The 24,937-nt window shown below is 39.3% G+C and overlaps 1 protein-coding gene across 6 annotated transcripts in view; it reads right to left on the reverse strand.

Moving 5' to 3' along the window:
• The window catches only part of SPAG9 (sperm associated antigen 9), a 157,933-nt gene that overhangs the window by 115,119 nt on the left and 17,877 nt on the right, over positions 1-24,937 (reverse strand). For 5 of the 6 annotated variants that reach the window (XM_007525556.3, XM_007525554.3, XM_060203750.1 and 2 more), the window contains exon 2: positions 14,559-14,679. In XM_007525556.3, the coding sequence (XP_007525618.1) occupies positions 14,559-14,679 (121 nt within the window). Of the gene's footprint in view, positions 1-1,033; positions 1,053-14,558; positions 14,680-24,937 lie in introns of those variants that run through there. The other variant, XM_060203753.1, reaches the window with a different exon arrangement.

Raw genomic sequence — 24,937 nt, forward strand, 5'->3', positions numbered from 1 at the left:
GTTCCTAGCAAATAGTTACTTTGTAACTCATGTGTTAATACTCTCTTAAAGGACTTTCTAAATCACCAAAGGTATATTACACCTTAGTGATGTATCCTGTTATTCTAGATGATTTTCTAAATGTTATTCTGTCAAGCACTTTAACAGAAACTGTCTATATATTTCTGTATTTCATGTTTTCTTTACCTACACTATGATTTTAAATATTATTATAGTATCTCTCTAGGTATATGAATTAACTACCAAGATGTTATAATACAAATTCAGAACTGTTCTTTTCTGAAAAGAAAAAGATAATCAGTGTAACGGTAAATGAACTCAATTTTCTCAAGGTCCAAGGTACAAAAAAAATGACAAAGCTAAATACTTGTGAGAGGATCTCTAGATGCTCATTGAAAAGTACTGGATTTCACAAAGTAATCAGTAAGTTTAGAAAGAAAGAAAGAAAGAAAGAAAGAAAGAAAGAAAGAAAGAAAGAAAGAAAGAAAGAAAGAAGGAAAGATGTAGAAGAGAAAGAAAGGCCCTTCTGGACAGGAACAACAGAAACCCCCCTATAAACCTCCTGAACCATAAAGTTTACTCATTTTGTTGCATTATATGTGATTTGTAATAAAAGATCTTTTCTTATATAGTAGTTCCTAGTTTCCATATGACCCAAACCTCAAAATAATTTCAGGAAACATCCTCAAACAACACAATGTTACTCAAACTAGTCACAACCTGATATTAACTAAAAATAAACAAGCTTCTCTTATTAATTCTTTCAATCCCATAACAGTTAACTAATCTACCATTTTTTAAGAAGCTACTTGAGTTCCAGGGTGCAGCTGGGGAAAATCAAGATTTCTAAAAGGAAGACAGGGAGAGCCTCAAGAAGAAGACTGATCTACAATGCCCCTCCCCCCCCATTATATAGCCATGGAGTTACTTAAGCCTCATTTCGAATGCTCTTTCTAGTCATCTTTCCGAAGAGCAAGAGGATATGATTAAGGCAGGAAGAGTCACCTGCTCTGCCTGCTCAAAATCAGCTTACCTCCTTAGATTGATGGCCTTTGCCAAGTTTGGAACACCTTCCATCTCTGTTGTCTTCTGCCTCATCAGACTGCTGATAGGCCTATGGGTGGGAAGAAAGAGAAACAGACCTGCTAGAATGCCATATCCAACTGATTATGTGCCTTCCCAAAAGGAATCAATAGTTCTTACTATTCACGGAAGGCAGATAATCCAACTATTGCTTGGCCTCAGAAGATTGACACATTCCTTCAGAAACTTCTCTTTGAACAATTCAGCATCAAGTCTCAATGTGCTAACTGAAAAGCAATCAAATCTCAGACAACCATATGAAAACAATAAAACCTTCTCATCTGCTAACTTAGTCCTTCACCAGATTCTCCAAATTTCAATGATCTTGGAACAAATGTTTTATGTTACCAATCAAGACACAATGTGAAATCCTAAAGTAGTCTCATGAATCAACAATCATATCCTTAAAATAGAGGATACCCTAGAAAAATCTACCAGTAGTAGATAACTAGAGACCTGGCTGAGGCATTAATTGCCTTGAAGAAGCTACCTAAGCCATCCAAAACAAAAAGTTAATCTCCTAAAGTCTCTATGCAAAGGGACTATGCTTTCTCTCCCATAGCACATACTTTTTTGTAAGTACTGCCTTGGTCAAGAAATACTTTCCTTAGGATCAAACCAAAACCAATAGATCCATGTTCTCTAATTTAAACTTCCAAACTTACAAGCAAATTGGTTATCTATCTTACCCATTTCTTTCTTTATATGTTTGAAGTAGTAACTACATCATTTGTTTTTCTTCTATTCTCCAAACTAAACCACCAAAAATCCTCTGACTCAGAAAACATAAAATGCTTATGAAGAACACAGGATATTACCTAATGAAGCACAAAACACAATGTTACTGTTTATATAGATCACCATTTTCTGCTTTCCCTCACACTTCTTGCTTCTGAAAAATATCCTTAAGAGGCCAGGTAGTGGTAGAGTGCATGACACTCAAGTATGAGGCCTCAGGTTAGACTCCCCAAAACTGCAAAGATCATAAAGTGAAGGAATGGTTTTCTCTCAATAAAATAAGTAAATATTCTAAGTTGTGACTCTTTATTTAGTATAGAGATACTCTTATGGCCTCCATACACAGGCTCTAAAAATAGAAATAACTCAAAATATAGTACATATTAATGTACTCCTAATATTATAAAGAGCTAGTTAAATGGACCACAGCTATTCTGAAAATAACACAGTGGCTATGCAAAAAGACTTTCATGGTTGAGGTTCTAAGGGCCTAGATTCAATTCCTAGCTAGGGCTGAGCCAAACTCTGGTAATAAATGTATAAAAATTAAATAGACAAAAATATGGTCCTTTTTGTGGCTCGGAGGGTGGTGCAGTATGTAAAGCATTAGACTCTCAAACATGAGGTCCTGAGCTTGAATCTCAGCATCTTAATGTACCAGAGGACAGCTCTAGTGTTCTCTGTTTCTCATAAAGGTCACATTTTATGTAGTGAATTATATTTTGTCATTTTTTTAAATCAGGAGTTCTTTTATCTTCCTTATCAAAAACATGTGCTTTCAACAAAATATAAATCACCGAATATCTACTTTTATCACTCAGAAATAACGATGCAGTCTCCCAGGATTTCCAACTGACAAGAAAAAGGTTGCCTATTGAAATTATTATTCAAATTTCAGAATATTAAAAATCATTGACAAGATGAAAGACAACTACCAAGTGGTTTTATTCATTCATATGTGGAATCTAGAGAACTGATACACATAAATGGGGTGGGGGGTGGGAACACAAAACACACAGAAGCAAGCAAGCTTAAGACTTGTGATGGCTACAGTGGTTATCTTGGGGAGGTGAGAGGGTGGGGATACAGAAGTCTGATGATGAATATGGTGAGGAACTATGCACTGTAATCTTACAATCTTGTGACCTACTAGATAAATTAAAAAAACAATCACTAACAAATTTAAGGCACAGTAAAGAGCTTTAGAAAGCCATTTATTGGCTTGAAGGTATTTTTTAACATGATTAGAAAAATAGTGACAACGTTTTTACGCTCTCTGGTAACTAAACAAGACTGTTTCCTTTTGTGATGTAAATGTTCTAAATTATCAGTCATCATTAATAAATAGACCTGGCTTATTACCAACTTTAAAAAGCAAATGAAAGTTATATGGAGGTTGAAGAAAATAGAAAGCAGAAGCTGGGCAGTGGCACACATGGTTAAGTGCGCATATTACCATGCACAAGGACCCAGGTTCAAGCCCCCACTCCCCACCTGCAGGGGGGATGCTTCACAAGCAATGTAGCAGATCTGTGTCTATCTTTCCTTCTCCCTCTTCATCTCCCTCTCCCCATCAATTTCTCTCTGTCCTATCAAAAAAAAAAGTTGGAAGGTCAGAATCTAAGTTTCTACCACAAATATTTCCAGTTGTCAAGAACATTCTGCCATCTAACTTTAAAATATATATATTATCTCCAGGAGGTATCACAGTAGATTAAAAAGCTCTCAGGCATCGGATCTTAAATTTAAACCCCAGCGTTGCATGTGCCAGAGTGATGTTCTGGTACGCTCTCCTCCCCCCAATTAATAATTAATAACTAATAAATTATTTACTTATTAATGCAACATGGGCAAGCAGAACATCAGAGCATCATTCTGTCACATGTGATACTAGGGGGTCAAACCTGGAACCTTGTGCTTCCAAGTTTAGTACCCTACTCACTGTGCCACCTCCCAGGCCTATAAATAAGTATTTTTAAACAAATTTTTATTCAGAAGAAGCAATAGTAGAATAAGTCTCTTTTAGTAAAGGGATTTAAGTTACTGATTTATGGGTAGGATAATGGTTATACAGAGACTCTCATGCCTCAGGCTTCAAAGTACTAAGTTCAGTCCCTCGTACCACCAGAAACCAGAGTTGAGCAGTAGTGTCCTGGTTTAAAAAGGGGAGGGGGGAGAGCCGGGCAGGCGGTAGCTCAGCGGTTTAAGCACACATGGTGCAAAGCGCAAGGGCTGGCGTAAGGATCCTGGTTCAAGCCCCCTGCTCCCCACCTGCTGGGGAATCGCTTCACAGGCGGTGAAGCAGTTCTGCAGGTGTCTCTCTTTCTCTCCCCTTCTCTGTCTTCCCCTCGTCTCTTCATTTCTCTGTTCTATCCAACGATGACAACAATAATAACAACAATAACTACAACAATAAAACAACATGGGCAACAAAAGGGAATAAATAAGTATTTTTTTAAAAAGTAGCAAATTCATTGCTATTTTTTTTTTTGCTTTTTTTTTCTACTATTTAAATTTTACTACCGCCACAATTCATGGGGAAAGTCATGTCTCTAAATTCATGAATTTTAATGGTAAGAGTTTTGCTAAGAGAATCTAATAAACAGTTCTTTATCAGCTGTGAGATAAAGAACTGTTTATTGTATATAGCAATTCAAAATGAAACCTGTAATTAATTTTACTTCTTCAATTTGGCTCACACTAGAAATGATTCACAGCCACTACATACCAGAAACCACTAAAATGTTCATACTACTTGACCTACTTCCTTTAACGATATTCTAAGAAAACTGTCAGGAAAACCTCTGAGTGTAAGAAAAAAAACCACTATAATATGACTATGACTTACTACACTGGAAAAAAGATTGTTATAAGAGTTTTTTTTTTCTAAATTTACTTATATTTAATTTTACCTTGATCTAGTCATTCATTTCACACAAGATTTGAGATCTCTTCTGAAAATATATTATAGCATTATGTGTCTAAAATGAGGATCATGTAAGGGTAAAGAAAAAAAAAAAAATTTAAATATACCATCAAGGTCAGATTCAAACTAGGCATTACTTTAAAGTTTGTTTTGAGAGAAAGGAGGTGAGGCTCACTGGAAAACTGTAGGACTTGTACACCAGAGGCAGAAGTGGTACTCTAGCTTGTCACTCTCCCCCCTCTTCCTCTCGCTCTCTTAACTCACTCTATGATTTAAATCATACTTTCAAAAATATTAAATATTATATAACAAAGACACAATAGTGTTGAGAAAAAATAGATATGTGTATGTATATCTGTGTGCACACATACATTTACACAGTATTTTAAAAACATGGTATGGGCCCAGGAGGTGCAACTACAAAACACAAGAATATTAGGCATGAGGTTCTAAGTTTGATCCCTGGCACTGTACTGTATATGCCAAAGTGATGTGCCAGTTCTCTCTCTCATTAATAAAGATTAAGCGAGTCAGCATATAGTATATACGGGTAAAAGACAAGAAGTTCACATACATAGCCTCTTCCTCCCACTCAAAACAGTGACTGCACTAATTCCAATGACCAAAATTTGTGTACCACAACCATTCCAGGTAGAACTAATCAAGATAAAAGGCATTTTAGAATCAACTGAGGAGATAGCATAGTATTTATGCACAAAGATCCTCAGGCTGTGGCACTAAAAGTTCCAAGTTCAAACCCCATTAACATCAAAAGCCGTAGCTGAACAGGCATCTGGTTTAAGAAAAAAGAGAGAGATAGATAGATTTTGGACACTAGGGATATAACACACCAGTTTGTACAACCAACTTCCATACTCTGAGGTCCCAGGTTCAATCCCTAGCACCACCACAAGCCAGCATTGAGAAGTGCTCTGGTCAAAAAAAAAAAAAAAAGTGTTTTCTGACATATAATCCATTCTGATGACATTATTTTTTAAAAGATTTTATTTATTAATGAGAAAGATAGGAGAAGAGAGAGAAAGAACTAGACATCACTCAGTACATGTGCTGCCAGGGACCGAACTCAGGACCTCATGCTTGAGAATCCAATGCTTTATCCACCGCATCACCTCCTGGATGACGATCACATTATTAATGATAAGGTTTACTGTAGATTCTTCATGCATTAGAAAAGCACCAATAAGTTTTCTCTCAATCTGTAACTTTCTTAATTCTACACCAAACATATATTAGATTCTACCATGAGGTTCACAAAATGTAGACTAATAAAGATGTGTTATAGCTGTCCCCAAAAAATAACATTCGGCCCTTAAAAAAAAAAAAAAAAGCTTTATTCATGGGAAATCCTAATTGATTGTAGAAATTATTATTTTCAAAAATTAAACTACATTTTTTGAAAATAACAATTTCCACAATCAAGTAGGGCCACAAAATTGTGTGTGTGTGTGTGTATTCAACTTCTCACATTGTGAGATCATATCATGACCTAATTTTTAAATTATTTTGTATTATTAAAGGACATAAAGTGCGTGCTTTAATTCAATTCCTTTTTTTCTTTAACTTTGTTTTGTTTCTCAAATAGAAAGTAGCCATAACCAAAACTTCTGTTTTTAACACAGGAAACCATCTTCATGACAGAAGTTATACTTCTACTGTGGCTACAATATATTTTTTTTAATTTTTAAAGAGATATGTCCTCTAAACTATGTCAGTTAGAATTAATAGGTACTATCATAGAAAATTAAAACTTCTAGGGCAGGGGTAGATAGCATAATGATTATGCAAAGAGAGTCTCATGCCTGAGTCTCCAAAGTCCCAGAATCAAACCTCCACACGACCATAAGCCAGAGCTAAGCAGTGCTCTAGTAATAAAATAAACAAATAAATAAAGCATTAGACTCTCGAGCATGATGTCCTAAATTCAATCCATAGCAGCACATGTACCAGAGTGATGTCTAGTTCTTTCTCTTTCTCCGCCTATCTTTCTCATTAATAAGCAAAATCTTTAAAAAAAAAAAAAAGAAAATAAGGAAGGAAAGAAGAAAGGAAAAGAAAAGAAAAGAGAAAAGAAAAGAAAAGAAAAGAAAAGAAAAGAAAAGGAGAGAAAAGAAAAGAAAAGAGAGAAAGTTAAAACTTCTAGTAGATTATACAAGTATAAACATGGGAGAGGTCAGAGAGATGGCTCAGCAGTTGAGCACATAGCTAAAAATCACACACACAGGACAAAATACATTTGTCATACAGTACTCAAAAAATGATACAGAGGACAAGGAAAATGCTTCAGCAGTGGAGCAGATGCTTTGCATGAGGGTGCCTAGAGTTTAATCCCTATCACCACATAAAAACAAAACAAACTGGGAGTTCAGCGGTAGCGCAGCGGGTTAAGCCCCCGGCTCCCCACCTGCAGGGGAGTCGCTTCACAGGCAGTGAAGCCCGTCTGCAGGTGTCTATATTTTCCTCCCCCTCTGTCTTCCCCTCCTCTCTCCATTTCTCTCTGTCCTATCCAACGACAGCAAAAACAACAATAATAATAATGACCAGGACAATGATAAAAAAAAACAAACTGGGATGTGGGTGGTAGCACAGCAGGTTAAGCACAGGTGGCGCAAAGCACAAGGACCAGCATTATGGATCCTGTTTCAAGCCCCTGGCTTCCCACCTACATGGGGGTAGCTTCACAAGCGGTGAAGTACGTCTGCTGGTGTCTATCTTTCTCTAGCCCTCTCTGTCTTCCCCTCCACTCTCTATTTCTCTCTGTCCAATCCAACAACAACAATAATAACTACAGCAATAAAACAAGGGCAACAAAAGGGAATAAATATTAAAAAAAAAAACTAAACAGAACGTCTTAAGTGGTAGACGAGTACTTTGCTCTCCCCTTCATTAAAAACAAAAAGAGGAGAGGGGATGCCGAAAAGGGAAATGAACAGAAAAAAAAACTACACCCAGACCTCTTCTACTTCCACCACCGTTGATGATGGTAGAGGTCTGTGTATCAGCAGTAATTTCTATGGCCTTAAATCAATACTTGTTTAAAACAGATGTTGGAAACACAAAAATATTTAAAGCATTTTTTAAAATGAAAATAAAAGACATTGGCTAGCAATTGCTTTAATTTTAACAAAAATCAGAGAGGCCGGGAATATCTCGCTAGGAAGAGGGCACACTTTACCAAGTACTTGGACTCAGATTTGAACCCCAGTTACCACATGGGAACACGACACAGAGGAAGTTTTTTATTATTATTATTATTTTATTTCTTTATTGGGGAGGAAGTTTAACAGTACTGGAGTACTGTGGTGTCCTCCCCATCTTTGTGTTTCTCTCTCTCTATCTCTCTCTCTCTCTCTCTCTCTCTCTCTCTCTCGTGTGTGTGTGTGTGTGTGTGTGTGTGTGTGTGTGTGTGTGTGTGTCTTCCACTCTCTACCTGGAAAGAAGGAATAAAATCTGTTGGTGTTGTGGAGTAGTACAGGCACAGAGCCCCAGTGATGAGGGGCTAGAAGGCTGGTGGATGGAGATGGTAAAAGGGACTAAGGGTCTGAGCCCACAAGCTTCTACTGCTCCCAAATCAATTTTCTTTGTTTTTTCATTAGTTTGTTAGTTTTGTTTCTCCTTTCTTTTTTTACCCCCAAGTAGAAAGGGTGAGAGAAAGAGAAAGGAAGCACCACTCTGCTGTTCATGGCTTTACCCCTGGTGTCTGTCATTCATGGTGTTCCCATGTGATGTAAAGGTTCAAACCCAGGTCCTACTAAGTGGTAAATCAGGCTTCTGTCTGAGCTACCTCCCAGGCCCTATACAGTCTTAAAGAGCAGTAATTAATCTTAATCATAGTAAGATTGAGATTAAATAGTCCTGGGAGTCAGGCAATAGCACAGCGGGTTAGGCGCACCTGGCGCAAAGCGCAAGGACCCACGTTAAGGATCCCGGTTTGAGCCCCAGGCTCCCCACGTGCAGGGGAGTCGCTTCACAGGCAGGGAAGCAGGTCTGCAGGTATCTATCTTTTTCTCCCCCTCTCTGTCTTCCCCTCCTCTCTCCATTTCTCTCTGTCCTATCCAACAACGATGACATCAATAACAACAATAGTAATAACTATAACAATAAAACAAGGGCAACAAAAGGGAATAAATATTTTTTAAAAATTTCACGTGTGGAATGACAACCCTTCAGCTTCATTACTCGGGTGAGACCTTTCCTTTAATAGTACACTCTAATTTCATCTCAGGTAGTTCACTTTCTAACAAAGTCCCATAACCTAGATATACACCAGTTTCTGTGAGAGAGAGCTTATGTGCACACGTATCCATAAACTACTGCAAAATATATACCTGAAAGCAGGACTACACTAGAGTTTGCAGTGAGTACCTCCCTAACACTTCCTCTCCACTATTCCAAGCTTGGGATCCATGATTGCTCAACAAATTGTTTGGCTTCATATGTTAACTCTGTTTTCAATCACCAGGTTCCAGATGCCACCAGGATGCTGGCTAGGCTTCCCTGGATTGAAGACCCCACCAATGTGTCCTGGAGCTCAGCTTCCCCAGAGTCACACCCTACTAGGGAAAGAGAGAGGCAGACTGGGGGTATGGACCGACCAGTCAACGCCCATGTTCAGCGGGGAAGCAATTACAGAAGCCAGACCTTCTACCTTCTGCATCCCTCAACGACCCTGGGTCCATGCTCCCAGAGGGATAGAGAATGGGAAAGCTATCAGGGGAGGGGGTGGGTTATGGGGATTGGGTGTTGGGAATTGTGTGGAGTTGTACCCCTCCTACCTTATGCTTTTGTTCACTAATCCTTTCTTAAATAAAAAAAAAAAAATTAAAAAAAAAAAATCTAAAAAAAAAAAAAAAGGTTAAATAGTCCTGACATTGTTATCTATTATATAGGAAAGAATAAATGAGTCTAACAGAAAGAACAGAATATTCTCTGGTCTCTGCAACCACCTTTTTAAGAAATAGCAATAACAATAAGCAAAGAGTTTAACAGATAGGGAGGTATCTTACTGTGAACATAATACTTGACTTCCGTGCCTAAGGGCCCAGGTATAGAACTCTGGTGTCTTTCTCTGTGTCTCTGACACACACACACACACACACACACACACACACACACACACACACACACACACACACACACACACTATTTTTTAAGATTCACTACAAATTTTTAAAACAGATGTTAGGGGAAGATGACCAGAGGGCTCTGAACGCCAGTTCCATCAGGATCCACATAGAGGGAAGGAGGGAGAAGGGGGGAGGGGGGGAGACACTCAAATAGTAGGTGTGACTCAGAAAGGAAGAAAAAGGACCATAGAAAAAATAAGCAACTATATATAAATATAGATAGATCTAGAAATAATAGTCAACCCATATTTGTCATCTTGGGAGAACTAATGCAGTTTCCAATGGAAGAAATGGGGACAGAACTCTGGTGGTGGGAAAAGTGGGGAGTTATGCCTATTATCTTATAGTTTTATAAATCAATATTTAATCACTAATAAAAAAATTTTTAACAGGAGTGAGGTAGCATGGGGTCAGGAAATAGTTCATCTAGAAAAGAGCACTATGCCATGCACAAACCCAGGAGTTCAAGGTCCAATCCTACATGGAAATATCATGGACAGCACCAAAAGGGTATTCCAAGAACAGTAGAATAATGCTAAGGTGTCAGACATCTGGGAAGGAGCGAAGGAAATGGACCCAGGAGGCTGATAAGCAACATCATGCATATGTGAGGCCCTCAGTTCATTCCCTGGTACATTTAAAAACTTTAATAATAATTTTAAAATATTAATATAGGGCTCTGATTCATATTAGAGATTTGGGGGAGGAAAAGTTGAGTAGAATAAAATTAGTCAATATATTTCTCCCATAATCTTTCTCCAGTAGTTTTATATAGATGTTACTAAAATAAAAAATATAAGAATAAAAAAATAAAATCAACCAGGTCCAGTAAGATAACTCACTGGATGAAGCTGCTTTGTCATGCACATGGCCCGGGTTGGAATCCAGTCCCAACCACAGGAGAGGAAGCATCAGCACTATGGTATCTTTCCCACCCCAACCAACCATCCACCCTCCAACCTGAAAAAGTTTGCACAGAGCAATGAAGGCAACAACGGAGGAAAAAAAAATTTTTTTTAACTGTCTCAACCTCAGGTTATGGACCAAATCACTTGGTGCTTCTGGATGGACAATTGTGATTAGCCATAGTTGTTAAATTGTTTTAAGATTTATTTTATTTATTTCAGAAGAGCACTCTACCAGTGCAAAATCTCACTGTGCCCAAAATTCTTTAACAGTTATTTAGATATCAAGATTTATTTGAAGATAAGAAAACAAGACAGGGAAAACAATGCAGTCTAAGTGCTCAGGACTTTGATGTGAGAAGTCCCAAGCTTGATCCCTGGCACCACCAATAGCCATAGTTGAGCAATGCTCTAGTAAAATAAATGAGAGAGACATAGCAGATATTTTATGGGAGAAATTAATTAAGAAAAATTATATTAATAATAAAAATTAAGTTCCCAGATCAAATTTATCCCAAGATAATATTTACTAATTGGTATGGAACGGGGCTCTCTGGACTGGATTACAAATCTGGGACACTTCTTCTAGCGTTTGCCCACTGAAAATAGATAATCACAACTCTCACAACTTCTGATATTAATCACTTTTTAAAAATCTTTTATTTATAAAAAGGAAACATTGACAAAACCACAGGATAAGAGGGTACAACTCCACACAATTCCCACCACCAGAACTCTGTATCCCCACCCCTCCCCTGATAGCTTTCCTATTCTTTAACCCTCTGGGAGTATGGACCCAAGGTCACTGTGGGATGCAGAAGGTTGAATGTCTGGCTTCTGTAATTGCTTCCCCACTGAACATGGGCGTTGACGGGTTGATCCATATTCCCAGCCTGCCAATCTCTTTCCCTAGTGGGGAAGGGCTCTGGGGAAGCAGAGCTCCAGGACACATTGGTGGGGTTGTCTGTCCAGGGAAGTCGGGTTAGCATCGTGCTAGCATCTGGAACGGGTGGTTTGGTAGGTTCCTGAAGTGTTTCTAGTCCTGCCTTGCTGCGGTCCCAGGTGGTCTCCCTATTAATCACTTTCTTAAGAGACTAATATATTCTTTTTATATTTACTAAAAATGAATAGAAGCAATTTTAATTTTAGTAAAGAGGGATAAAGTGTATATAATAAAACTAATTCAGGGTGGGATTAGGCAAACTGATTCTTGTGCCTGAGGGTCCTAAGTTTCAGGTTCAATCCCCACACCACCATAAACCAGAGCTGAGCAGTGCTCTGGTAAAGATAAAATAGGGAGTCGGGCGGTAGCGCAGTAGGGTAAGTGCATGTGGTACAAAGCGCAAGAACTGGCTTAAGGATCCTAGTTCGAACACCCGGCTCCCCACCTGCAGGAGAGTTGCTTCACAGGCAGTAAAGCAGGTCTGCAAGTGTCTATCTTTCTCTCCCCCTCACTGTCTTCCACTCCTCACTCCATTTTTCTCTGTCCTATCCAGCAATAATGATACCAGTAACAACAACAATAATAACTACAACAAAAAAAATAAAAAACAAGGGCAACAAAAGGGAAATAAATATATATATACATAAATTTTTAAAAGATAAGATAAAATGTATGTTCATTAAGTATAAGAAAAGGAGCTTTAAGACACTCTGTTATAAAAAGTACAATTACAAGTACTAGGTAAAACTTCCTCAATTCCCTGTTACCTTATGCATAAAAGAATTCTAAACATCAAGTTCCTAAGTCAAGAGAAAAAAATCCTTATCTAAACATTGGTAGTCTTCAGAAATCAAAGGAAAAATTAATAGGTATAATGGTAAGATGCTTCTATCAATTGTGCCTTTAGTGTCTGACTCTAAAATACAATATAAACTCTAATATAAAACACATCAAATTAGAATTAAAGCACTTTCAATATCTAACTTGTCCTCTTTAAATACTGAATATATATATTGAATTGTAGCAAAAGCTAACAAAAGCCACAATACTGTTTGTTTAGAGTAAGGGCAGAGAATGTCCAGCCCGCAAGTTTTATCATTTGGACTGGCCATACCAAGGCAACCATAGGCAGAACTAGCATAGGCAGGACTAGAAATTCTGTAAGTGTAGGAACGTTTTTCACAGCAGCATTAAGTACTAAATTTTAGTGGTCTGAGAGGTGGTGCAGTGAATAAAGCATTAGATTCTCCACCAGGAGGTCCCAAGTTCGATCCCTGGCAGCACATGTACCAGAGTGATGTCTGGTTCTTTCTCTTCTCCTAGTTTCTCATGAATAAATAAATGAATAAATTCTAAATTTAAAAAAGTACTAAATTTTAAGTTGATAATTTTGTATAGCCTAAAAACAATATTATAAATATCTAAATGGGCCTTATCAGAAAAAAGGTCCCCCACCCCTTGACCTATTATAGCTGAAAGGTAATAATGTGACTTTAGTACTACTATACTTGTTAAGTGTCTTTCTTGATTGTGTTAAGATGCATTGTGGACTCTGACGTATACCTCTATTAATACCTCAAATTTCCAAAGCAGAAGTACAGATGCACTCAATAAAGTCAGTATTAACAAAAGAAAGATATATAACATTCTGGGTGCCTAACCAGCCTGAAAGTACAAAGACTTAACACATGGGTTAATTTTGTCACCCTCCAATAAGTTTCTGTTACCAAACACTCAGTGGTGCCCTTGTATAACACATGTGAGTGGTCCTTGAACTCTAGAATATCTGAGCTCCAGATCACCTGGTGGTTCTAGTTTTACACTATTGGGTTTTTGAACAGCCCTAGAGTGAGTTGTCAGTTATCCAGCACGAACAGTTGTCACTATGTCACCTTAGTGGGTGATGTAAGAAGACTGACTGCTAGTCATCTCTTGCCCTTCTGGAGCCTGAAAGCATAAGGCTTAAAGAAAAACTCAGAGTTGTCTCACTGCCTGAGTCAAACATGGAAAATGGTCATGAGTTTTATCATCATTTATTTTTCTAAATTTGACTTAATTAGGAATCACTTTCAACAGCCAATAAAAGGGAGTATCATCCCCATGGTTTGAAACAATAATTACTTTTAAATAAAGAATAACATATAAAACTCTTATGTTTTTAAGAAAATGAAAACTGGTCCAGGAGATGGTGCAGTGCATAAAGCATCGGACTCTCAAGCATGAGGTCCTGAATTCAATCCCCGGCAGCACATGTACGAGTGATGTCTGGCTCTTTCCCTCTCCTCCTATGTTTCTCATTAATAAGTAAATAAAATATTAAAGAAAAAAAAGAAGAAGAAAGAAAATGAAAATTACTCTATTCCCACAAAAGCTCTAATTTTTCCATTAGAAAGGAATAAGAAAGGAAATTCGGTAGTTTTTAATAGTCTACGTCAAAGTTAGAACTTCTTACAGTTTTAAAATTTAAAGCAATACAGGAACCAAGGAAACTTTGAGACCTTCAACAAAAGCAGAGTGATCCATGTACATACACCCCACAATTATGCACATGGATACAGCACGATGCTAACTACAAACAAAAGCTACAGCAAAACTGGAGAGTCTTATAGGTATACTTGATTCAGTTGTTTCTCTAGATTCAAATACCACATGAAAATGTAAATGACATTTTTTAAAAACAAAAACAAGCTCCCAGGTCTCAACGTTGAGTCTAGATGACAACTCCAAGTATATATTTGGAATCTTAGTCAAATGTCATGAGTCACTGCACTACTGGAATACACTCCAAGGTACTTATGACAAGAAGTGTCTTTACTTACTCTGGTCAGCATAGTTTTTTGCTTTGAGTTCAAGTTGTCTTGTTTGGGATTCTAGAGATTCCACTCGTGTCTGTAAATCTTTTTTTTCCTGTTCTTGAGAATCTTCAAATTCAATGAATTTCTGATAAAGAAGAAAAGCACAATATTTTCATTAGTGAAGTAAAATGTTAATATTTTTTAAAATTATTTTTAATATTTTATTTTATTTATTTATTCCCTTTTGTTGTCCTTGTTGTTTTATTGTTGTAGTTATTATTGTTGTTGTCGTTGTTGGATAGGACAGAGAGAAATGGAGAGAGGAGGGGAAGACAGAGAGGAGGAGAGAAAGATAGACACCTGCAGACCTGCTTCACCGCCTGTGAAACAACTCCCCTGCAGGTGGGGAGCCGGGGTTCAAACCGGGATCCTAATGCCGGTCCTTGCGCTTTGCGCCACCTGCGCTTAACCCACTGCACTACAGCCCGACTCCCAAAATGTTAATATTTTAACAACTGTGTTTCTTGGTATCAAGAATCACAGTGAAGCATTAACTAAAAAAAAAAAAAAAAAAAGAGAGAGAGCTTTTTAGCTTCTCTATAAAAACTACAAATATAAAGAGTATTTTGACATAAAAAAGCACAATTACTAGTACTAGGTAAATCTTCCTTCAATATCTCCATTACATTATACATAAAAGAATTCTAAACATTAAGTTCTTTTATAAGCCAAAGACAATGTCCTTATTTAAAACCGGGTGGACTTCAGAAATTGAAAGGAAAATCTAATAGGTGCAATAACAAAATTGGTTCTGTTGGTAAAACAAGAGAAAATATTTGTTTATAAAAATTATTTTCTCCTCATATAACAGGTACTCCAAAAGAAATGTACACACCCAGGAGCTGGGCAGTAGTGCAGGGGTTTAAGTGCACGTGGCGCAAAGCACAGGAGCCAGCGTAAGGACCCGGGTTCAAACCCCCAGCTCCCTATCTGCAAGGGAGTTGCTTCACAGATGGTGAAGCAGGTCTGCAGGTGTCTTTCTCTCCCCTCTCTGTCATCCCTTCCTCTCTCAATTTCTCTCTGTCCTATCCAACAACAGCTATGACAACAATAACAACTATAACAAGGGCAACAAAAATGGGAATATTAGCCTCCAGGAGCAGTGGATTCATGGTGTAGGCACCAAGCCCCAGCAATAACCCTGGAGACAAAAGAGAGAGAGAGAGAGAGAGAGAGAGAAAGAAAGAAAAAAAGAAAGAAAAATGTATACACCCTACTCCAAATATATAAATCCTTTAACTAGTATACTTACAGATTCATCTGAATTAAGATTCCCCTCTCTCCCCCCAGAGCACTGCTCAGATCTGGCTTATGGTGATGCTAGCAACTGAATCTAGGACCTCTGAGTCTCAAGCAGGAGCCTCTTTTATGTAACTATTGCTATCTTCCACGTCTCAAGACAAATTCTTGTGAAGATTCATTTGATTTTTTTGTAATGAGAGAGATTCCTATGAGGAAAACTTTACTTGAGCAGAAAGAGAAAGAATCCAGAGCAGCACTCCTGCACTTGGTGCCAGGGATCAAACCAAGAGCCTCATGCATCAGAGTCCCACGCTCTTACCATTGAACCACTTCCCCAGCTGCCCCAAGACAATTTTAATGTGATTTTATATATAATATTCAAAAGATAAAGAGAATAGAATGAGTGGTATGAATATTTGAATGAGTATCTGATTAGTGACAGTCTACTTTCTGTATCACCTGAGCCACTGTTTTTAAATTCCTAAGGAAAAGAGAGCACTGCTAGAATTATCTCTGCCAACTAAACCTAACACTCAAAAAAGATTAACATTAGATCACTGTCAAACCTCAAATCTCATTTTAATCTTTTTATAAAGATATATGTACTTATTTAATGAGATCACAGCACCTCCATGGCATATGCAGTGAAGGGATTGAAGCCAGGGTTTTGAAAATGCAAATCCCATGCTATGCCTGCACAACTACTATCATCATTTGACAACTGCTCACTCATTGGGGGGAGGGTGGGTGGGGTGGCACTGCTACATCTGATCCCACCCAAATTTTTCACTCAGATAGAGAGAGAGGAGAGACAAAGAGGCAGAGACAGAGACCATAGTACCAGAGCTTCCCCAATTTTCTTGGCTCTTCCATATGGTACCAGAGCGCAACCTGGGTCGCATGCCCTACCTATTAGGCTATCTCTCCAGTCCAAAGTGTTATTAATGAAAGTTCCCAAGAACTTTCATTAATAAGTAAATAGGGAGTCGGGCGGTAGCGCAATGGGTTAAGCGCAGGTGTCGCAAAGCTCAAGGACCAGTGTAAGGATCCCAGTTCAAGCTTCCCACCTGCAGGGGAGTCGCTTCACAAGCGGTGAAGCAGGTCTGCAGGTGTCTGTCTTTCCCCTTCTCTGTCTTCCCCTCCTCTCTCCATTTCTCTCTGTCCTATCTAACAATGATAAAATCAATAACAACAGTAAATAATAACAACAATAATAATAACAACAACAGTAATAACTATAACAATAAAACAAGGGCAACAAAAGGGATTAAATAAATATTTTAAAAAGAATAGATTTTTAAAGTTTCCATCACACACAAAGTTAACTATATGAAGTGATGAATGTGTTGAGTAATCTTACTGTGACAGTTATTTTGCAGTATATACCTATGTTATTATACACTATGATACCCTAAGCATAAAACATTAAAATATGTCTTACATGTTATGTCAACTTTATCTCAATGAAGCTGAGAAGGGAGGAGTTGGGAGGTAGCGCAACAAGGTAAGCACACATGGCACAAAGCGCAAGGACCTGCATAAGGATCCCGGTTCGAGCCTGCAGCTCCCCACTTGCAGGGGAGTCGCTTCACAAGCGGTAAAGTAAGTCTACAGGTGTCTTTCTCTCCCCCTCTCTGTCTTCCCCTTCTCTCTCCATTTCTCTCTGTCCTATCCAACAACAACGATATCTATAACAACAACAATAATAACTATAGCAATAAAACAACAAGGGCAACAAAAGGGAATAAACAAATATTAAAAAAACTGAGAAGGGGGAAAACTGCCACTATTTTGCCTATTTAGAACTCTTTTCTGACTGATAAAAGAAACATCATCAAGGATACAGTTCCATGTCTACTGTTTCTTAGAGATCCAGTTTGGCTATAGAAGAATATGCATAATTTACATCTGTTAGTGCTCACTCTTAATCATGGAGACCTAGACAATTCCAACTTGTTCATGTTATTTTAACAACTAAACATTTATAGCACCTTAAGTAAATATGACAGAGAGACAGAGAGAGAGAGAGATTACTAGAACACTTCTCAGTTCCAGTTTAAAGTGGCGCAGGAATAGAATCTGGGCCTCAAAGCTTCTTTTGCATAATCATTATGCTATTACCCCACTACCAAGAGTTGTTTTGCTTTATCATCTTTGGGACTAACAGGACAGTTTATCTCCAAATGGAAATCGCTTGTTTCTGCTGTTTCCCTTCACAGGAAAAGGACTAGAAATTATGAAAACATTACAAAGCACACACATAATCCATACTTTTCCCTCAAGGAAATTAAAATGAATAGAATGTACAAAATTAACTGCTGTGTTGTGGAGACAGCATAACAGTTCTGCAAAAGACTTTCATGCCTGAGTCTCTGAGGTCCCAGATTCAATCTCCAGCACCACCATAAGCCAGAGCTGAGCAGTACTTTGGTCTCTCTCTCTCTCTCTGAATCTTCCTCTGTATCCTTCCTCTCTGATTAAAAATAAAGTCAAATTGAAGGGGTTTACAGTCAATAATATTTATACACCTTTCCCATATTTGGGAACTACATCTCCCCAGACAATAATCTGGGTCCACCTGCATATCAGATGTCAGGCTAAGGAAAAAACTAGTATAGTCATGGGCCCTTAGGAATATAACTGAAATAGGCCTAGTAGCTATCTTCAAAACAGAGATCCCGAGTCTTCACCTGCAATATTCAGCCTTTGGGTTCATGATTAGTCAACAATTTGTTTGGCTTTATATGTTAACTCTTGTTCAGCCATCAGATTCCAGATGCTACCATGATGCTACCAACCAGACTTTCCTGGGCAGACAACTCCACCAATGTATCCTGGAGTCCCGCTTCCCCAGAGCCCTGCCCCACTACGGAAAGAGATACAGGGTATGGATCAACCTGCCAACGTCCATGTTCAGCGGGGAAGCAATTACAGAAGCCAGACCTTCCACCTTCTACACCCCATAATGACCCTGGGTCCATGCTCCCAGAGGGATAAAGACTAGGAAAGATGGAGGTTGGAAAGATGGAGGTTGGACAGTTGCACAGAGGGTTAAGCGCACATGTTGCAAAGCTCAAGGCCCAGCTTAAAGATCCCATAAGGGTCCCGGTTCAAGCTCCTGACTCCCCACTTGCAGGGGGGTTGCTTCACAGGCAGTGAAGCATGTCTGTAGGTGTCTATCTTTCTCTCCCCCTCCTTTCTCAATTTCTCTCTATCCTATCCAACAACAGCAGCAGCAATGACAACAGTAATAACGACAACAACAAGGGTAACAAGGGCAACAAAATGGGAAAAATGGCCTCCAGGAGCAGTAGAACAGCCAGGCACTGAGGTCCAGTGATAACCCTGGAGGCAAAAAAAAAAAAAACCCAAAAACAAACATGTCAATGAAGTCTTAGCATGTATGACACCTCTTCCCCTTCCAATAACAGGTCAGTCAGCAACAACACTGGCATAATTTCACGAAGAATGAACTCTCCTAGGAGCAACCAGAGACTTTAAAAAGGGGGGGGGGGGGATGGGGACGCTGGTAGCAGTAAACAATACAGACTTATGTCAGGATCTACAGAGAATAAGCTTTGTGATGAAGCAAAATGATTTCGAGTCCAGCTGGCTTATAGGGTTTGCTTTGCCTCACTGTTCTGGAAAAAAAAAAAAAAACACGAATGAATACTCTGAAAAGGCAAACTCCCAAAGTTAAATACACACACACACACACACACACACACACACACACACACAGAACAGAGGTGGGGGTATGTGTTAATTCAGTCTATTACAGCACCAATTTATATGCCTGAGGCTCCAGACACTGCAGGTCAATCCTTCATGCCAGAGCTAAGCAGAAGTTTAGTGTCTCCCCCTTTCTGCGCCCTCTCACCCCCCCAACCCATCTCTCTAAATAAATATTTCATAAAATGAAGAGAGAAAATCCTTTAGGGCTGCAGAGAGAGCTCAACAGGTAAGGTGCATGCTCTGTCATGCATACAGCCCAGGTGGCTTGTGTGAGTGCAAGCCTGTGTGTCTAGCTGAGTGAAAAAGTAACCTATAGCAAAAAAATGGTTAGACTTTCATGCCTGGGGCTCCAAAATCTCAGGGTCAATCTCCCAACCACCAAAGCCATAGCTGAGAAGTGCTCTTGTATAAATAAATAAGCACAAAGGGGTATGTACAAATATCTGTTAAAGCACTATTTGTAATAACAATTCAAAACTGGGAGATAACTTACAGATATGGAAATATCAAGAACTCAAACTGGTATAGCATAGGGCTTGCACATCTGAGATTTACAGTTCCCAATGCTACATGTGCCAGGAGTCTCTGTCTGTCTCTGTCTCTCTCTCTCTCTCTCTCTCTCTCTCTCAGCAAGTGGGTCCTCCTTGCCTATCCACACATAAGACAAAACATGTGCTTTCTGAATCAATTCAAAAAGAGATATCTAGACTTTTGGATACTGGACATCAGGTGCCAAATGAAAAGAGAGATTAAAATCTATATAGTAAACAGTAATAGTCACAAGATCCCTCTCCGTGCCTGTGCTCACCACGATTCCCCTAATAACTAAGCTTATCTCTCATTATAATCTCTCCCACAAAGGTTATTATCTTTCTTTGGAACAAGTCAAACATCTCTGAGGAAAGACCATGGGGTACTAAAATTTAGGTTCCCAAAAGACAACAAACTGGATCCAGACACACAAAGCTTATGACTCTCCTTTTTTAATGCCTCATTCTTAAAACCTAAAGAAATAATTAAAGGGTATCAGGCACTAGGAGTTCCAACTTGAAAGAGAAAAACCAAAACTTTCAAAAAATAAAGGGGGAGGTATGATACCTCTGGGGATACAGAAAAAACAAGGAACAAATTAAAACTATAATTAATATATTCAGAGCCCAAAGAAAAGTCACTGTATCCATGAAACAAGAACAGTACACTATTTTTAAAGACAGCTGGGGAGGGTAGGGTTAGAGAGAGAGAGAGAGAGAGAGAGAGGAAGAAGAATAAGAAGAAGGAGGAGGAGGAGGAAGAAGGAAGGAAGGAAGGCGGGAGGGAGGGAGGGAGGGAGGGAGAAAGGGAGGGATGGATGGATGGATGGATGAATGGATGGATGGATGGAAGAATGGAAGGATGAGCACCAGAATATTACTCTGGTACCCAGGATGCTGGGGCTCAAACTTGAGACTAATTGCCTTACCTCCTGGGTCACTCTTAGGTCTTCTTTGTTTGTTTGTTTTAGATTTTATTTTTCATGGGAGGGATGAGGAATGAGGAGGAAGAAAACCAGAGCATCACTCTGGCACATGGGATTCCAGTGACTGAACTAGGGACCCCATGCTTGAGAAATCCAACACTTGACCAGGAGGTGACACAGTGGATAAAGCATTAGACTCTCAAAAGCATGAGGTGCTGAGTTAGATCCCCGGCAGCACAGGTAACAGAGTGATGTCTGATTCTTCCTCTCTCTTCCTACCTGTCTAATAAATAAATAAATAAATCTTACACAAGAAAATACTATAAAGTTATTGTAAAATATGATTTAGAGCTAGTCAGATACAGGCTGTTGCCAGGTGCCAAATGAAATAAAACAAGCAAAACACACACACACAAATCAATAAATCTAAGAAAGTATGTTCAACCACACTAGTGATCTGAGAAAAATAAATCAAAACAAATAATTTGTACATATCATATTGGCAAAAGAAACTAAAAGCCTGAAAGTATCAAATGTTGGCAAAAGTATAGGTAATAACTCTTACATACTATTGATAAAAGTATAAATCCTAAAACATAACATCTTGCTTCTTTTTTTAAGAAAGATTTTCTTATCTTTATTTATTTATTAGATAAAGACAGCCAGAAATTGAGAGGGGATAATGGGAATGGAGAACGGAGAGAGACAGAGAGACATCTGCAGCCCTGCTTCACCACTCGCAAAGTTTTCCCCTTGCAGGTGGGGACCAGGGGCTCAAACCCAGGTCCTTGTGCACTGTGACATGTGCGCTCAACCAAGTACACCACCACCCAGGCCCAACATCTTGCTTCTAAATGAAGCACAAAGCTTTATGTGGTTTTTAAGTTTTTTTATTATCTTTATTTATTTATTAGAATAGAGACAGCCAGAAATTGAGAGGAAAGGGGAGATAGAGAGGGAGAGAGACACCTACAGCACTGCTTCACCACTTGTGAAGCTTTCCCCCTGCAGATGGGGCCTGGGGACTTAAAACAACCCGAGTCCTTGAGCATTATAACATGTATAGCACCAACTGGCCTCCTAAAGTATAAAGTTTTGTAAATGTCTCATACAAGCACTGAGCATTACTGCAGCAAATCTTGTAGCAGTACAGAATACAGAATATACAGGGGGCTGGGGAGACAAGCATAATAATTATGCAAAAGACCTTTTTTAATTTTTTTATATTTACTTATTTTCCCTTTTGTTGCCCTTGTTTTTTTCTTGTTGTTGTAGTTATTGTTGTTATTGAAGTCATCGTTGTTGGATAGGACATAGAGAAATGGAGAGAGGAGGGGAAGACAGAGATGGGGAGAGAAAGATAGACAGCTGCAGACCTGCTTCACCACCTGTGAAGTGACTCCCCTGCAAGTGGGGAGCAGGGGGCTCGAACCAGGAACCTTATGCCGGTCCTTACGCTTTTCGCCACGTGCGCTTAACCCACTGCACTACGCCCGACTCCCCCCCCCCCTTTTTTTAACCAGAGCACTGCTCAGGTCTGACTTATGGTGGTGCAGGGGAATTAAACCTGGGACTTTGGACCCTCCAGCAAGAGTCTCTTTGCATAACCACTATATTAGTTCCCCTGCCCTGCAAAAGACTTTCTTGCCTGTGATGCCACCACCATAAACCAAAGCTGAGCAGTGTTCTGGCCTTTCTCTCTGACTCTTTCCCTACACCCACACATGCCCCCTCCCTCAGTGTCTGTCTGCCTGCCTCTTCTCTCTCTCTCTCTCTCTCTCTCTCTCCTTCTCTCTCATAATAACTCATAGTTTTCACAGTGGTATATTCATGTAATGGAATACATTTCAATCCCCAGCATCACATATTCCAAAGTGTGCTCTAGTCCTCCCTCTCACACACAAATCTTATTTTGTTAAAGTATCCCCAAAACAATACCATATACAGTTTATAGTTACATGTATCTGTAGTAGATGTCTAAAATAAGAAGTGAAAGGATAAACCCCAAATTCACAAGTCAACTTTTCTCTCAGTATCACTTCCCTCTTAGGAGGTCACTATATTTAATGTCCTATACATACATATATATATATATATATATATATATATATATTAGTTAAGTAATTTAAGTAAAAATAAATGTCTATGTTATCCTGAGTTGCTATGAATGGATGAGTAATTCTTATATTATTAGCTTTTCTTTTATATGTACTTAATATCGTCACCAGGACTTCACTCCAGGCTGCTATTTCAGATAGAAAGGGAGAGAAACCACAGCATAGAATCTTGTGGGTTGGTGAGATAGCATAATGGCTATGCAAGCAACTTTCAAGCCTGAGGCAGAGCACTGGATTGATTTATTTTATTTATTTATTTATTTTTACCTCCAGGGTTAACTCTGGGGCTCAGTGCTGGCACTAGGAATCCACTGCTCCTGGCGGTCTTTTTTCCATTTTATTAGATGGGACAGAGAGAAGTTGAGAGTGAGAAAGACACCTGCAGACCTGCTTCACTGCTTGTGAAGTGTCATCCCTGCAGGTGGGGAACTAGGGGTTCAAACTCAGGTCCTTGCACCTAGTACTATGTGCAACTTACCTGGGTATGCCACCAACTGACCCCCCAGAGCACTGGATTTATATGGCCGAGGTTCTTGGTTCAACTCCTAACACTGCATTTACCAGACTGATCCTTTGGTTTGGCTCTGTTTCATGTGAAACGTTCTAGTGTGTATTAATAAAATATTCTAGGGGCTGGGGTTGTAGCACACCTGGCTGAGCACACATTACAATGTGTAAGGACCAGGGTCTGAACCCCCACCACCACCTCCAGGGGGAAAGCTTTGCAAGTGGTGAAGCAGTGCTGCAGGTGTTTCTCTTTCTCACTCTATCTTCCCTTTCCCTCTTGATTTCTGGATTTCTCTATCCAATAAAGAAAGAAAACAAAAAATAAAAAATTGAACAATTTTTTTTTCCCTCCAGGGTTATTGCTGGGCTCGGTGCCTACACCATGAATCCACCGCTCCTGGAGGCCAATTTTCCCCCTTTTTGTTGCCCTTGTTGTTGTAGCCTCGCTGTGGTTATTATTATTGCCATTGTTGACGTTGTTCGTTGTTGGTTAGGACAGAGAGAAATGGAGAGAGGAGGGGGAGACAGAGGGGAGAGAAAGATAGACACCTGCAGACCTGCTTCACCGCCTGTGAAGCGACTCTCCTGCAGGTGGGGAGCCGGGGGCTCGAACCGGGATCGTTATGCTGGTCCCTGGGCTTTGCGCCACATGCACTTAATCCACTGCGCCACCGCCCGACCCCAAAATATTTTTAAAACAGTCTGGGGAAGCAGCATAATGGTTATGCAAAAGACTTTCATGCCGGAGGATCTGAGGTCCTAGGTTCAATCCCCAGCACTACCATAAGCCAGAGCTGACGAGTGCTTTGATCTCTATCTCTCTATCATACATTAAAAAATTAATAAATAAAAAGCCAAAATTATGAGATTTTTCACACAGAGACATTTATTTTCAACTATTCTAAAATCTTTCTCAGGCACATTAAAGATTAAACTGGGGGATCGGGCGGTAACACAGAGGGTTGAGCGCACATGGTGCAAAGCACAGGACAGGTGTAAGGATACTGGTTCCAGCCCCCCGCTCCCCACCTGCAGGGGGTCGCCTCACAAGCAGTGAACAGGTCTGCAGGTGTCTATCTTTCTCTCCCCCTCTGTCTCCCCTCTATTCTTGATGTCTCTCTGTCCTATCTAACAACATCAATGGCAACAATAACAAGGGCAACAAAAATGGGAAAAAATGGCCTCCAGGACCAGTGGACTCATAGGCACCAAGCCCCAGCGATAACCCTGGAGGCAAAAAAAAAAAAAAAAAAGATTAAATTAAGTAAATGACTAACTAAATCCCT

This window comes from Erinaceus europaeus, chromosome 12 (assembly GCF_950295315.1).
Source record: "Erinaceus europaeus chromosome 12, mEriEur2.1, whole genome shotgun sequence".
Taxonomy (NCBI): domain Eukaryota; kingdom Metazoa; phylum Chordata; class Mammalia; order Eulipotyphla; family Erinaceidae; genus Erinaceus; species Erinaceus europaeus.